General features: G+C 36.0%; 1 protein-coding gene across 2 annotated transcripts; it reads right to left on the bottom strand.

Moving 5' to 3' along the window:
- Positions 1–510: 510 nt before the first annotated feature.
- On the bottom strand, positions 511–15,933 carry LOC122576102. Of its 2 annotated transcripts, none has more exons than XM_043745982.1 (5): positions 13,282–15,933; positions 12,883–13,174; positions 12,648–12,725; positions 7,356–7,567; positions 511–2,421 (listed from the first exon to the last, which is right to left on the bottom strand). In XM_043745982.1, exons 1-5 carry the CDS (start codon positions 13,302–13,304, stop codon positions 2,355–2,357), a joined length of 672 nt encoding a protein of 223 aa, XP_043601917.1. In that variant the 5' UTR covers positions 13,305–15,933; the 3' UTR covers positions 511–2,354. The 2 variants fall into 2 exon arrangements, with proteins under 2 accessions (XP_043601917.1, XP_043601916.1); XM_043745981.1 differs by having other exon boundaries at positions 523–2,421; positions 12,648–12,790; positions 13,282–15,932.
- Between the last annotated feature and the right edge of the window lie 1,844 nt (positions 15,934–17,777).

Below are 17,777 nucleotides of genomic sequence, written 5' to 3'. Positions count from 1 at the left end.
ATCGTTCATTTCGCTAAATGTTCAAATTATCCTCTGGGATTGAGGCTTAAATTAAAACACTATATTTTTTATAAAGTTCTACGGAGCTTATATACTATGCTAAGAAGTTACTCTAAACCTTGTTTCGTATACAATGCAAATCTACAGAAAGGTAATCTAGGAAAAGTAAAACTTTAAAAGGACTAAAACTCTGAATAGTAAGTAGAATTAGAGCGATTTTGTTTTAACTAAATAATGATATTGAAGTCCAAAACGATTTATTACTACACAGTAAAAACCCAATTTTAATTTGCTATAAGTTTCCGTATGTGAAAGATTTTCATTTGCAAAAATCCATAAAATACGCATAATATGAAAAAAATATATATATATAATATCCAAAGTAAAACACTTTCTAATAACGTCTAAATTAAAATACCTTCGGAGCTAATATCGAAAATAAAATATTTTCTGAACTAATATTTGATAAGCGAAACAATTTTCCATGCAGGTTCTGTGGTTTTTAACGTATGTTCCTAAAGGTATACATAAAGATATGAATTCCGATGAAATTCAATGTAAACGCGTTGGTGCCTTTCTCACGATTTTCCCAAACGCTCTTTTCTGACGCTATTCAGGTGTATTTATTTCTATTCTGCGTGAAACGCGACATTCGGAGATCGCGAGCGTGTTATAAATCGCTTGAACACGTTCGAAATAGAATGGAAACGCGAAACATCGCTAAACGAACGACGAAGTTTCACAGGCTGCCAGACAATTTAATTCACTCGCAACCAACACTGGTTTTATCCTACGATTCCTTTCGTAACATTTCTTTGAATATTCTTTTCCTATATTTTACTTACGTTCACCGTGACATAAACCGAATTGTACGACACTTGTCAGCTTTATTTAACGAACTACATCGCCTTTCATTTCGAATTAACAATATAATTTGACGAAGATAGAAATATTTTTCGAATAAAAAGTTCTCCACGTTTTATTTTGTTTCGTATTATCTCTCTTTGCTTTCACGATTGGAATATTGATTTCAATTTTACGTATTTATTCCGAGCATTCGACAAGCACTGCTTGATTTAGAAATGTAAAGTACAAAATGGTTAATAGTGTTTTGTTCTTCGTTTGATTGGTCGTGGACGTGAATGTGGAAGATTTTCGTTGTTTATATTTCGAAGAACAATAACCAGAGAACGATGCTCTTAAGAGCACTCTGATTGCCGTTTTATTGGCCCATTTAAACACTTCAGTTGTGTAACAAACGGAGAAACGAGAGCGAGCTATGAAATTCCATACGAATATTTGGAAGATCAGAGGAACTTCGAATATCACTGAAAATAATATCATAAAATGTTTCATCGTCGTATCAATGTCACTAAATAATGAATTAAAAAGAAATTAATTTAAAACTATTATTGCTTTTCAACAAAAAGTTAGTTTTCTTCTTGGTAAAGGAAAAAATAGGAAAAGGGGAATTCTTAAGTCTTCCAAGAAGCTTTAAAGAACGTTACTACGGCAGAAGTTAATTAAAGATGACTAAGTTCGAAGAAAGGTTCTTCAAAATTTCAAATTAGTCATATTGCTAAAATTAACTTATTCCTCTGTCACAAAAGAGAAAAGGGAATTTATAAATCTTCTACGAAATGCTTTATAAGTGAATTTATAAGAATTTATGAGAACTTAAGAGAAAAAAACTCTCAAGTCTTCCAAGAACCACGAAATCTCCATTAAATATTATTAAAATTTAAATAGATCTTTAAAAATGGGCGAATTTAAGAAACCCAATTCAGTCGTGCTAACATTACGTCTCAAGGTTAACTTTCTCTCTTTCGAAGAATGGAAACATACAGTTCTTGGATGTAAAAAGTTTCACGCGCGATCTAGAAAACCTCAATCCACTTAAACAGATCGAAAATCCAAGTAGATCTGAAACGAGAGACAATTAAAGAAAGCTCAATCTCAGCATAAGAAAATTAACGTTCCCTCGTCGACAAAGGAAAAGTAGCAGAATCTTTAAGCCTTTTAACAACTTTCCACCATCAGCCATCACCAAATTTTATTCTCTTCGCATAAAGTGTTGGGAATCGTAGGGTTTACGGTCTCTTGTCGAAACCTCGTTTCTCTTCCTTGTCGAAAGCTGTTTAAAAAAGAAAAAGAAGAAACGACCTCTCGTCGATGGTTGTTTTGAAAGAAACCATTCCTTGTCGAGAATTGCGAAAACGATGGGCGCCACATCTTCCCACGAGCGTCACCCACGTCTCCTCTTCCACCCTTACGTAAGTCGTGTTCCTCTCGAAATAGTACGCGTGGGCACATTCCGTCGACGCGAAAAAGATGTTTTGTTCTTGTGGTCGCGATCATCGTCCCGGGCTCATCTTCGTCAACCAACTCGTCGCACAAATTTTCCATCCCCTTTCTGCATCCCTGTTTTGCGAGGTGACAAAATGAAACAGTAGAACAATGTGTGCACGGAAAACAAGAGTCAGCGTCTAATAACCGAGGTCTGTACGAGAAAATGAGGTCATATACGGTGCATTATTAATTTCAGTAGATCCTATTGCAGTCGACGCGTATCTTGCACAGCTATCGGTGTGTCAAATGGATTAGGCATCCCGCATTTCTACTCACAACGACGCGCTGTGTTTGAAAACGAATGTTTCATTTAAAAAAAAGGTCTAACTTTTATCGTTTTCTGTTATTCAATATCTTTGGCTTCTTTAAGTTTCTAGATCTTTTACGATTTATTTCTAATTTTTGGCCTTTTCAAGTTTCTAGATCTTTTATGATCTGTTTCTATTACCTAGTGTACAGTCAGTTAATTAATAGTCAGCAATTAAACTACGTATGTTTATGTAAATTGATATTTTTATGAATAGAACTCGAGAAATGGAATCTGAATAGTGATTTGCTTCACTTATTATTGCGATCACTATACCTTGGATATTTCATATATTTCTCCACGTTACTATGTACTTTTGCATCTTTAAATTATTCAGAAATACAAGAAAATTCGCAGCCTGTCAATTAGTTTGACTTCTGAGAAGCTCGAAGAATTCCAATCTTCAACTGCGCTACAGGATATTGTATTTTGTCAAATACCAATCCTCTTTCTCATTTGTATCAAAAGTACAATTTTTGTCGATATCATTTTATTAACGAGTCGTTTCAAAATACCAGGAAATATCCAGAAGAAGAATAGTCGTAAAAAGTAACGACATAATTCAGGACACGAATGGCTAAAATGCTGCATACTGCAGTATTATGCGCGAACTGTCCCTGTCTCGTTGGCAGATGGTTTCCAAGCCGAATACTCGCATACTTAATTACCCGACAAATAAGTTAATTAGCCAAGTGTTACATTACTCCTAATCCTAACCTAACCCTTAATATTAAATTAGTCGAGTAATTAAAACGAGTACTCGGGTTAATTCCAACATTTTGTAACACAAAAACTGACCGTAGGAAATTGTTGAATGTACGCTAAAAATAAATTTGTTTCTCAATTTGTGCGATTTTCTCTCTATTTTCCTGAGAACCCTCTTAAATATGTGCAACTTTTGTCAAAAGATATCCGAACTGAAGCATAATATACAAATAATAATTAGTATTCGAAGTTTGTATATGACGTATTTGTTTGCTATACGTCCAAATATCTGATGAAAAATTGTGCGAAACAATTATTTAAAAGACCGAGGAAAAAAGTAACGAAGACTGACGATTAGGATACGCACCAATTATTTGATCTCCAGTGTATAAAAGATATACAATACAATATACAAATACAATGCATAATCCTATTGTTGCTTTTAAGTTGGGTATTAGAAGGTCTCATAATCATAACTACCTATTTTGGATAATATTCGCCTATCTATTCTCGAAATACGCAGAATTCTAGCAAACCTTTCGTTTCTATCCAAAATTATTAATGGTAAAATGAACCCTATGTCTGTTTTAGAACGAATCGATCTATATACAGCACCTCGATGCATTAGGAATTTGCCGAAGAATTTTTGCTGTCAAGTACCAAAACAGGCTGTGGCTCTGCAGATCCATTAAATAGAATTACCGAATTAGCAAATCGATACGCTGGAAATGTCGACTTTTTCTCTGGACGCTTATCCGCATTTAAAACGAAACTCTACAGTATCCTCTTATCGCGTGATAATAATATCCTTTTCATTTTCTTTTCTCGCTGTACGCTTACCATTGTATTCTTTTGTACTTGTTACTGTACTCGTGCGATAATAATAATAATAATAAAAATAAAGATAATTTCCATTGTGTAAGTAAAGTAGGATAAGGTTATTCGCGTATTACTTCTCTTCGAGGAAGATAAAGAAAAATTGGAAATGGCGCGTGTATCTGTATATTCTGTACGCACGTTTCAAACTTCGAAAACCATCAGTCTACGTAATTGTTGCATAAAAGTCTGTAACTATCGTACTATGCTTCATAGCTGTAAAATATAAAAATTCTCGGTCGACGACCAGCAGCAGTCGACGCCACCGAAAATACATCAACGACATCGTGTCGTGGTAGAAACGCTGTCTCAGTAGTTTATGCGAAAGATTGCATTGTTCGAGTTCCGCAGTTTATTTCCTTGCCGTTGATTTATCGACGTCGATTTCCACCCAGAGCGTCAGCCAACGAACCAATGACCATGGATCTCAGTTTCGTAAATACTATCTCGGAAGCTGGCGTGTATAGATCAATTTAACGACATCGGAGTCAGCCACATCCTTCGCCCAACAAAGTCGTTGAAAGTTGCGGTTAAACAGGGTGAAAGGATAATAGTCACTTTATCGAGATAGTATGTAGGTCACGAGGAGTGCATCAGACTTTCCACCCCTTTGGCGTGGAAACTGCGGAGAATCGCAGCGTGCCCGTTTCCTCGATACACACACGCTGCCGCTCCGAAATACATAGGTTTTAAGATTATACATACGTAAGCGACTGATAGAAATAAATATAAATTTGTAACACCGAAACACCACAAAGCCCGAACAGGCACACACTTAAGGATTAAAAGAACACGAATATTCGGTTTTCTTTGGTGGCGATCGATTTAATTAGAAACGTTTCTACGAGCAGAGGAAATTACAAATTTGAGAGTAGTTGCTACTTATATAAAACACCCCTGGATGAGGGCTTCGCTGAGTGGTTGAGTGATAATGTGGATGGAGGTTTGTTGATGAAGTTTAAGTTTTAGCGAATATAATATTTTTGAACAGTTATTATTGATATAAAATATCCGTGGTTAAGACTAAGACTTGGATGTGGTTTTGAATATTGATTTGGGCGGAGGTTTGCATGAATTTTAAATTTTAACGAATATATTTTAGAAGAGTTGTTATTTATGTATAAAATACCCAAGCTTAATCCCTGGACGAGGGCTTGGGTAGAGGTTTGGGCGAATGTTTAGATGAAAATTTTACGTTAATCCAGTCGCTAACTCAAGCGAGTATATTTCAATGGAAGTCGGTCGATGGCCACGTTATTCCAGTCTTTCTGGGGTCGTTGAAAGTGGCAGACAGCATTTGCAATGGATTCACGCAAAAGACGGATAAAACAGTACGTGTACGCTTCAGCTAACACGGAATATTGAACCATCTAGAGCAGCGCTTCTTAGCCTGTAATCCGCGGACATCCGCGGAGCCACAAAGTCCTTACACGCGCAAGTTGATATTCCGTTGTTCGAATAAAAAATCTGTAGTGCGTTTATTTCTTTATTTATAGCGAATCTTCTCTTCCCTGAAAGATCGTTGGCGGGCAGTTGATGATCGTTTCAAGTATATTACGTATTTGACACATTGAGGATTTAAATTTTGAGTTAAGTCATGAGCGTTCATGATAACAAAAAGACCGCTGTACTGCGATGAAAATACTATTTAAGTTGCAAGTTGCAATCTAATGCTGGATTGGATCACTCTACTGGGATACCACTAGACCAACGTAAATCATAAATAAGCTTAAGGTTTAGGTTGGGATAAAAGGTACGATCGGCCTCGATGACTGCATTTTGATTGCACGAAGAATAGAATTTTTTGTGCCAATGCACATTTTGCTGATGAGGCAATTGTTATATATGCATGTAATCTTTTATTTTTGCAATAACGAAGCTTGTTAACTTAATTTCAAAGTTAAAGTTTGGAATAAATTTTCAGAACGTCGTAATTGAAATTTGCTAGAGAATGAAATTTCATTACGAGAGAAACTTCGTTATTCTTTCATGATCGCTTTGTTTCAAACTTCCTTTGAAGCTTTGTTTCACGCGAGTTCTTTTAGCGAAATGCAATCTATCATCAGCAGTTGCAAGAATCGAATATCGGTGCAACGTCATCTACAAATAAACGGAACAGTATTTTCGCGCGTGTTTCGAGATACGATCGATTAGCAAGTCGGAAGCCAAGGTGGAAGGAAAACAAACGCTATATCAGGAAGATGTGAATAAATAAATTAGGCCATCTCCCAGGTTGACGTGTATATATTCCATAAAGCGAAGCCGTTTTACTCTTTTTCGTTTCCTTTGTTTTCACGGGAGAGGAAACATCAATGTCATATCGTACGTGGTGTTTCGAGAATATAAGTTTAATATGATTTTTATCTGTGTGAATAATTTCTGTCAGTCGACTAATCTTTTTTGCTCACATTCTTCCCTACAGAATTTTTCTACACTAACAAATAATTACATTAGAAATTAAGCTATGCGTACTAAAGGATTTATTTATCATTAATAACAATAGTGATGATGAAGTAATAGTAAATAATAATTTATCGTGATGTGTCACAGTTCATAAAAATATTCCAAGTTCCCCCATAAAAGGGACAGGTAATTTTTCTCAACTATCAGAAAATAATCTGCCACGTGTCGAGTAACGTCGACTAAAAAAGTTTCTATTCTTTTTTTTCGACGGGAAACAATAACTGGTTTGATTTCGTTTTCATCGATTGATATTGATACAAGCTTCGGTACATTTATGAATTCAATTACTTTCTTTCTTATTTCTTTTTTGTTTTTAATCAACAAGAGAGCTTCGATTTGCTTTTGTCCCAAAAATCAGTTGCACATTGCTGCACGATGCATGATATTCCTTAAAAATATTTTGTACTCTCTTATAGATATATAGAAGACATTTCATAAACTCTCTCTTTACGAAGATTTTATTTAGTTGTCTCTTCGTCCCCTTTTCGCGTATATTATAAATCAAAAATAAGTATACATGGCTTTATTTTTCAAAGGTATATATATCGTATACATATAATTGTATAGCCCAAACAAAAGTTGTTTTAACTTAAATAAGATAAGGCGGAAGACCCTGTATAAGTTTCCGAAATACCGGTTACATAGCGTGACTCACCTATGGTGGTATAAATGGTGCCGCAGTAGAATACAGCGTTCCAGAAGGTCCACACCTTTTCTCCGCGATCCGTTAATCCACGCTTGTAGAACTCGTACAAATGTTCCTCGTATTCCATCAGTTCGTTCCTCGCCCGCCCATTCCAAAGTTCTGGATTCGAAGCCAATACCTGGTCGTCGCACAACTCTCGAATCGTGGTCAGTGTCTTGTTTCTGTGACATATAAACATTTCGAAAAATTTTCTTCGTTCTTCTGACTGAATACGATAAGAAAGACATGCCAGATATTACGCGGAGATATTATACGCGGTGAAACTTTGCATTCGAATATATCCAAGTTACAGCTTGAGCTTGAAGTCCAAAGTTTTCAATGGAACTATAGAAATGGGTCGCACGAGATCACTTAAGAAATTCCAGAGTAAGCTGACAATCAAAAAAATTTCATCTTCTTCCTTACGTGTCTTGATATCGAAATGACAAATATTTTTGTTCGATAAATGATGGTAGTAGACCTCTTAATATTTATCGCAGATCGTCGATAAATAGAGAATGATGGAGCATAGATGGTGGAGAATAGGCGGCTATAGAAAATCGGAAAACTATTTCATCCAGTAGTTTTATTTATGGATTCATTTTATTTTGTAAAAAACTCAGAAACGAAATTTTTTATATGCAAAAAAAGTTAGTAACTCCATGACTCTCTTTTCGCATGGTCGAGATATTTATACAAATATAAAAGGATAGAGAAGAAACAAACAAATAGGAAGGAAAGAAACGAAAATAAAAAAGAAGAAATATACGTGTGAAATAATAAAGAACCTGTTTCACGAGAAAATAGAACATTTTGTAATTTAGAGGAGAAGATACGTGTTTGTTGTTGGAATTATTTTTCAACTATGATTACTCGATACGTTTCACTCCCTTCTCGTTCTATCGTTCTTTTTTCTTTTTTTATTAGATAACTACAGAGCAATCGAATCACCGGTTTTCTTTTGCGTGTTGATTCGCTCTTGATTCGAATAAATGGCTCGAACGTCCTGGATTATTGGAGAGGAGGTGAAACGAGCTGACAGACGCAGCCAGACGACTCGATTCTGTCTAGACTAAAGGTCGTCGATGATATTACAAGCTTTCCTTTATTTCCTTTACTGATAACGTGTTTTAACAACCAACAACTAATAGAAAAAATCAGAAAATTACTTTGCTCAATAATCTTATTATACGTATTATATTATATCTTATAATAATAATCTTATTATTATAAAAAGTATTAATATGTCAGAAAGTTAAAATATTTGATAAACCAAACGGAAATTAAAAAGTTATGTCGAAAATTTTGTAAAAAATCGCAACTTAAGTGTCAAGAATTTTATTATAAGAGCATTACGATACCAAAAAGTTCGATAGTTGAAAATATATTCCCCCCGTTAAAAAATTTAAGCTTCAAAGATTTTTGAAACATTAACGTACTAAAAATAGTTAAACGTTTATCGACGAAAGATATATCCATCGTTGAGTTTTAAGCGCGAATGATTTAATTAGACATGAAAAAGAATTCCAAGTGACCAATAACCACGGGAAAATTACTTTAAAGAAAGCTGCGAACGAAAGCTAGCTGATTAATATTTTTCTCGCAAATCACTCAAATTATACGCATTTAAATTTGTTTCTTCGAATTATTCAATCCTCCAACCCTCTAGTTATTTTTAAGTAAACTACGATACACTTATTATACCACGCGCAGAATTTAAACAGCACCTTGAAACTTACTTCATTTTTTCTCCCCTTTTCCTTTCAATTAACACCACACGCCTCTAATCGAAGTTCGCATGTTCACGAAGAAACACAGATTGTTTGCACGCTGGAAAGGGAAATAATTTACAAAGATTATAGTTACACCGGCCGAGCACTTGGTCTCCGACACTTCATTTCCCTTCTTTCTATCGGATTGGTCACGCCACGGCAAATTTCTATACGAATAGAAGAGAGGTCAGAAGCAAATTCTAAGCTAAACCTGACCTTCACTGTAAGGTCAATCGATCCTACACAACAAAAGTATGGTGGAAAAATCGATTCGCCTTCGGACCAGACGAAATCGCTACCGATAAGTGGAATAAGTCAAGGAAAGCGTCGACGTTATTATAATTTCCATGTACACTGGTCCGCGAAAGTACTTGTACACTCTATATAGGAAGCTTTTACGTCCATAATTATATGCGTACGTTATATAAAACGTTTTGAAACTTGATGACTATTACAATGGGAGACTATCATGATGAAAATGTATAGTATAAATGTAAAGAGATTACAAGATATCGTGAGATGGGTTTATTGAATTAAAAGTATCTAAAGATTATTTCATTCTTGGTAATTGTGGCTGTTTCCCTACTCTATTGTTATTGAACATTCTAAGCTTGCTTTTTGATTGAATTTGGAATGTAATAGATTGTAACGCGTATATTCGCCCATTTTCTCCGTTTAGTAGTTAGTTTATGGTAGATATAAGAACAACGTTACAACCCAATAATGACTAAAATAAATCTCGAGTAATTTAATTATGAAAAGTCATCGATTGAAAGTCATTGATTGAATTTAGATTAAGAATTCAATGTTCTTAAGGGATTCTAATAATAATATTCGAAAGAACTATACACGAATTTGAGAGCAAATTGAAATTAGAATCAACTTCAACGGTAGATATCAGTAAATAATCGCTAAATATCATATCGTACAAGTTATCTTGAAACTTCCTTCACTTTTGCCAAGAGATTGTAGTTAAGCTCGTTTAAATTTCAATAAAAGCAGAGTTTTGGGCAAGACGACTCTTGTTAAAGAACAATTTTGGCTTGCAGTCGGTGGTGATACTTACTTTCTCGTGCAATAAACTAACTGCGAATGTCACAATGTTACTTGTATTGTGGCCAAGAGCACAAAGAAGGTACAAAGAGATTCGATGGAAATAACAATACAGAAATAATTTGTAAGAAAAGGTGATTTATATGGTGGACAACTCCAATGACACCATAGAAGATGAATCTTTCCATGAGTTATACGAATATCTATAAAGAATATTTCCTTGCAATTGCAAAGTGACGAGAGATGTAAGGGATGCATACTGTGTCAATGTAAAACATTATCGCGGTAATTTGAAACACGCTTGCGTGACAGAAGAGCTCCGGCATCATTAGATTAGGATTTAGGTATAGTTAACGGTTCAAATGTACATAACATGTCCCCGTAAACGTACCAGTTTTCATTACAGTCGGCTAAAATAAATAGTTCTATCTATTTTCATATTAGCTCGCGTGAATGAATCAAACGACCGAATTTAATCAAATTGCGTAATAACACAATTACTGTCAAATATTAGAATGACGTTTTGTGCCGATACTTTGCATCGAAACTTTTGTTAGTTAACAAGGCGCCTGTCCTAGTTAACGAGAAAAGGAAAATTCTATCGCTATTCTTGAAAGCAGCAATTTTCTTTTTCGACAGCATCAACAAAGATAGAAACACTGTTACCACGAGAAGTGCTTATTTTTCTTTTTCTTTACTACGTCATGGGCATCTTCGTTATATCCTATCTACGTTATATGAAATAATTAACGCGCAAATTTTCTTACGCCTGGGTATATAGAACATTCAGTCTTTATTTTCTATAAAACAATTAAGAAGTTTTCTGAAAAAGAAACCTGTAGATGTACAGTGAATAATATTAAAGATACCAAGTTTGTTTTCTAATTGTATAAGTATTAGGCTGCTGCGAAAGTTTCTTTCGTTTTATAAGGAAATAATAGATACGCAACATTTTTTGTTCTATATTATTTTATTGAATTATCCATCCATTTTGTGATAATTGAACAAAATATAACGATACAACATAAAATGTAAAACGAAAGAAACTTTCGGGACAACCTAATGGTTAAAGGGTGAGTTCTAATAATTTTTTAGTGTTTTAAACGGAATAAAAGCGAAGAATGATTCTTATGAAAATCGATCACAGGCACGCAAACGCAAGCACAAATCCGTTAATAATAATATCGCAAGGTACGAAAGAGAATGTCAATTAATTTGCATGAACAAAGGTACCGAAGTACGACAAAACGATATTATTATATGCACTATATTTCCGTGGCTCGTGTTTGTTTTAATACACGTTCGATCGTCCTACATTTTCCACTAGTATTGTCGATCTGGTGTTTCCCGATGAAACCGATATTAACGTGTGTATGATCGTCGCGTTTGTGCTTATTCTTTAAGCCCATTTTCCTTGAAATCAAGGTTAAACCGTCAACATGTACGTAGAACGTAAAAATATAGAGATTATTATATCCTCTCCTAGTTGAAAGGATAAGCTAATATTCCACATGATAAATGTAAAATAGAATTATTGATGGACCGGCGAGTGCAAAAAATTTCGCGCTCCTTCTACTAGAAATAATAAATCATAAGCTTCATCGCACGGTTAAACAAACGCGAAACTAACGTCTCGAATGAAAAGAAAGAAAAGAAGAGCGGCAGAAAGAAACGTTCTACCCTGTTCTCTATCATCTCGTGTAAAATATTAAAGGGATACAGTCCTTTTTAAATGTGTCCGCTTTTCTAAGCAAGTCCTTCCGGGATATAAACTATAGATACGACTATGAATCGCAGATCTGGGTTAGTCTGATATAATACGTTTAAGTTTACTGTTGATTCACAGTTGAGTTTGATTTATATCTCGCCTGATACGAAGTTACATGAATTTACTAAAGTTCGTTTGAACGTGCTAATGAAGCTTGCTACGATTATGTAACGTAAAAATTGTATATATTTATCGTATTATATTATATATTGTAACAAAATATAAACGATTCTTATCTCATGTGCTCCTCCAAACTTCAGTATCCCGGATTAATTATGAACTCTAAATTATGCAATTTTTAATCAACTTTTTAATATATACATAGTACATTAGCTACTTTCCTTATCGTAAAAAGTATCAAGCGTAACAATATTCAATCGTTCGAATCATAGTTTTATTATATCTTTACAATTACTTGGATTTTTCAAATTTCGGAACATGACTGTCCTAGAACTTTCGAAAAGCGCTGTATATCTGTCCGAGCCGTTCTCTCGTTTTCAAAAACGAAACGAGCTTTAACTTTTTAATGGAATCCCTGACAAAAAACGTTGTCTTCGATCATTTGTTAACGATAAAAAAGAACAATACGCTCGGGTTAAGGATAATCAAAAATATCAGAAAATTAAAAGGCGGCATTGAAAGAAAAGCCAATCGTATCTGTGCACCCACCTCTCCTTTCGAATGTTTCCGTGCGCCATATCCTCGTTGGTTCCCTCGATCGTGACGAATATCATCGCGCCCCCGATACTGTACAAAAGCACGATAACAAATAAGAAAATGTGCGTGAACCATCGTCTGCTCCAGGAACTGACCTGTGCAGAAATTCGTAATACCGATATCAGTACTAGCCATCTTGACGCGAATATACAACAAGAACACACACGCGAAATCATTTAACGCGGACCTTCTCGTAAAGCCAGAATGCGCTCTTCTCGCCGACACTTAGGCCAGACTTGGTCAGATCCTTGATGCCCTGGAATTGGCTGAAGACGAACTCGCTGGCCTTGTTCGCGTAAATCACCCGTGGTTGGCCGGAAACAGGAGTCATCGGCATGGGAGTTTGGCCATACGGTGTTGGTACGTACCCCATACCCGGTTGTGGATAGAATTGACCCGGTATGGGAAGTTGAATCTTCAATCTCGGGGGCGGCGCCTGCCGCCCATCCGGCGAATTTGACATTCCTTTAAGGCTTCTTCTTTCGTCGTCGAAAAAAAAAAATAAAATAAAATAAAATAAAATGAAAGCTCGTAGTTTATGACAATTAAGTTTTCTTAAAGTATCTTAGAAATCCTTTAGAATCACCTAGAACTATCACAGTCAGTCATCACTCTGTCTCTCTCTTTTTTGTGCTTTAACACTATAGTTTCTGCTTGGTGTTACGTATCACTGAAGATCGAGTGCGTATTAATATATATTTGTGCTTCGAACAGCATCAAGACTTTCTCCTTGGTGTTTCCAATATCGTTAGATCCGAAAACACGCGTATAAATAAATGCTGATGTAGATTCGGTAGGCAAATGGTTAGCTATGTCTTAATTCCACGCGGAATTTAACACAGAAATAGGGTCGTCGGACAATCGGACACGTTTGCCGTGAATTTACAGCCGGCTGTATTCCAAGATGCTCGAACCTTCGTCTAGAACGACTCTTAATTTATCATAGAGCCATCGCGTCCCGGATAATCCGGATTAGCTGGTATGCTACTAAATCAAACCACCACTCTGCCAAAACTCAAAAAAATGTCACCGCTATGGCGAAATCCAGTTGAAGTGGAATTCCTTATTCAGATATAATATCTTTCTACGTAATAACATTCCTTGGAATTTGTTGGCAAAATATAATAAATATTCGATGAGAAATTGTCCTTTTTCGAACTGCGATCCTTCCAGGTCTCAAAGAAATCACAAGTCACTATCCAGTGGAATCCAGTTGGGAATCTTTATTTAGATGACATCCTTGTTGGAACTTGTTGGAAAAGGACGTAACAAGTATTCACTCAGAAATTTCTCTCTTTTCACTTCAACGTCGCAAAAGTGAAACGGAGTGACGAGGGGCAAATATCCTCGAGTTTATAAAAGGAGAACACGAGGTTCGAATATAAAGCTCTAAGGTATGTGATTAGAAAGCAGCGACGAACGCGCACGCATGGTACTCGTTGATCTTGACCGTGCTCCTCCTGTTCAATCTCGAACTTGGTGGCTCGGTTGATTTCCAATTTCGTGGCTGCCTAAAATTATTCGAGCGACATACCGCGAGTCAGTGACCCCGGATGAGATGCATCTTAGCAATAAATAGATTGACTGTCCGCGAACGTGTCGACGAATTTAAGTAGCAGGTACACGAATAGTTTGTGCGCCTCTTCTAATTAATTGATTTATCAAACTCACGCTTACTTTCTAAAATAAAGAACGAAGAAGCGTCTACGATGAGGTGTGAACGGTTAAAAAGATGATTTTTTTTTAATAGTAAGGATATCGAGAAAGGAATGAAGTCAATTGAATCCCAGAGGAACGTTGCTAGCAGCGACGAAAGTACTTTCGATGATCGAGTAAAGGATTAAAGAGGATGCTTCGTTCAGTAAAATCTCTTTTCTCGTTGGGGGAATCGTACGAACCGCCGACCGAGTACAGCTTCTTCGTTCAACGATGCAACTCGATATTTCCTCAAGGACTTGTCTTTTTAAAATCAACGCGCACTTTAACGCAGTCTTTCGACTTTCGCAATTTTTCCTTGGGAGTGAAATCTCCAGTCCACTTATTTCTTAATTAGCCACTCGTTCAATCAAGTCATCGAACGAATACTATGCTTAGGCTAGCAGAAATTCGTGCTTCGTCGCTTTGCTAAGATTTTTTGCATATACTATTCGCCCCAAATTCGCGAGAATTTTATCAAACTGCAACCTATTCACTAGAAATTTTATCAAATTGTAATCTATTTACAGGAAATCTTATTAAATAGAATATTTGTTCCTTCTTGTTTAATATTAGGGAGATTATAACGATCGAACGAAAGCATAACGTGGGCTCGAGTAATTTCACAAGCTATCATCGATAACGTATTACGTGTCTGATAAATCCAGTGGCTGTCACTTTCCACTTTCCTCCAGCAGAGTACCCCTCGGCAGCAAGAATCCTTTCGTTCGCTGCCTGACTTATCTTATTCCTTCGTTGCTCGCTTCTCGAAGGAACCACGAGGCTCGTTCGTCATTTCACTCTAATCAGAAACATGATTGTGTCAGCCTCCGTTATCCGACAGCGCGTCATTTGTATCCTTTGTGCGGGACGATTGCGTTTAATTCACTTTCTGGCAACGATCGCGTTTACCTCTCCTCCCAGCGACAATTTGTACAAAACTATTAAGCTCGTGGCTCATCGATACTGCACTACCAACAGAATTTACATAGCGCTCAGTTCGATTTCTGACTTCCAATTGTTATTTGAAAAGAAAATTGCTTATTTCGGTCCTGTTGGAAGCTGTGTCCGAACATTCAAATTTTATTATTTATTTTATTATTTCATCATTTCAATCCTCTTGGAAGCTGTATGCAAAGATTCGCAAATACGAAAATTCGTTATTTGGAGAGAAGGTTTGTTACTTCGATCCTCTTGAAAATTATATTCAACGATTCACATTTGCTCGAAGCTTTGTATCACTATATTATCTCACGTTCCTTTATTTTTATTTCCCCCTTTATTTTCCCTAGGTATTTAATGATTTAATATTCGGTTAATTTTGTAAATATTTGCTGTCTTGTCTGTGAAGAAATTATTTGTTAGAGATTGGCTAATTGCGAGAATGGAATCGCGGTGTTCACTGTTCGCGTGCACTGTGCGTCCCTTTCAGTAATTCTCCCCGTTTGTGTCAGGAAGAGAGAAAACCCGGGAACCGTATCGTACGTGGCTCTCGAATACCTCTGGCGACGGCGTCGCGACGCCAACTGACTGAGTGAGACTGGTGCCGGGCGACGAGGCATTTTGAAACGGGCGCTACGATTTACAGGGCCGTACTGGCTACTTAAAAATTCATCTGGCTTATGTAATTTAGTGCTACAACAACTTGCAGGGAACATAAAACTTGTTGTACTCGTCTCGTTGATGGGATAATGGTATTAGGAAATATATTTGTCTCGAATATATTAAGAACTGTGTTAAAACACAAACGAGACCAATTTGAGATACTGAGATAAATTACGCTTTTTCGATATTCTACAATTCTTTTTAGATTATGTTTTTGAAGATTAAGACACAGGAGAAATTTGATGTACATCAATGAGGTCTAATTTTCAATTTTATTGGGAAATTGAGATAAATTGTGCTATCCAAGAGGATATTTACCAATTTCTTTTAGATTACGTTTTCGAAAATTAACATTTAAGTGAAATTTGTCGCACATAGAAAGTCTTATTTTTTAATCTTACGTTGCAAATTAATTGTGGAAAATACGAATGAATTAGAATATTTTTGAAATACCCTTATTATTGTCACTATATGTTCATGTACAATCGAATGTAGTACATTGAAGAAACAATATCTGTATCGATGCTTCTTACAGCGAGTAAATATCGCTGAAATATTTTTAAATCGCGAATATCGCATACCACTCGAACGACCAATTCAGTAAATCTCACGAAATATTCGATAGTCCAGCATATCCTTTTCACCGTAGAAAATCTGATCTTTCGAATCCTCCGTCTCTGAATCTTCATTGCTTCGTGGACAAGAAGCGTTCTTTGCTGGAAAAAGAGATGTTCCAACGCAGAACGATCTCGAAGTGGGTCACCTATATCGATTGCGCGTCCGAGGGAACTTTTAAAATCGCATCAAACAAACACTCGAAATAAAAACCTATACCGAAGCTAAAAACGTACATCGTATCAGAATCATTTATATCCATTATTCGAGAAGGCAAGTCCAGCTCCTAACACAAATAGCATGCGATTCTATTGTTAATGAAGAATTCTATTCTCAATAGGCTATTCTCCTAGGCCATTTATCAAAATTGAAGATGTCGTTTTGGCGATGATGCTGTGTAAAAAAAACAGTGGCACGACGAATTTCGCAACGCGATATCCTGCGACACTGTTAATAGTCGGTTAAAGCGATGCCTCCCACGCTTCAACGCGTATTTAGACAAGCTGAAAGAAGATCGAGAGGATGGTCTGTTTGCCAGTGTATACAATTTCGCAGTATGTTTCGCGACATCGATCAAGTGTAAAATCAGATATGGATACAAGTATTTCTATGCAAATAGCGATGAAGTTGTTGTTTTAAAGAAACTTCTAGTTTTTCAGAGTTACGAAAAAGAAACTATTAAAAACTTCCAGCGACTCTTACAGAAATAGCGGTGAAGTTGCGACTCTAATGAAACTTGGAATTTTCTGAAATCACAAAAATCAAAGGTATTAGAAAGAAACAATTTTTTTTAAGTCTCTCGCACGGTAAGTGATGATAGAATTATGATTCCAGTAACTCTTAAGTACTCGAAGAACGAACGAACGCAAGATCAGACAGCTGAATTCGAGTTTTCCCAAAATTTGAAAATTGGGAAATATAGGACCATAGAGTAATTTGACTTATAAAGTGGCATAATTACAGTGATACATGTGCTTTGTTCGACTTTTGATACAAGCTTGACTCTGGTATGCCGTTTACATAAAAGCGAAAGGGTTGCTTTCTGGATTACACGATACCATTTCAAAAGCACGAAATAAGCCAGCAACGATACTGGCTATATTTAGACGTGGAAAAATGTACATTGAAATGAAAATACTGTTTTGAGAAAACTAATGAGAGAAGAGT

This window comes from Bombus pyrosoma, linkage group LG15, assembly GCF_014825855.1.
Source record: "Bombus pyrosoma isolate SC7728 linkage group LG15, ASM1482585v1, whole genome shotgun sequence".
Lineage (NCBI taxonomy): Eukaryota > Metazoa > Arthropoda > Insecta > Hymenoptera > Apidae > Bombus > Bombus pyrosoma.
Note: the sequence above shows the minus strand (reverse complement) of the source record. Positions and strands in the feature narration are given on the sequence as shown.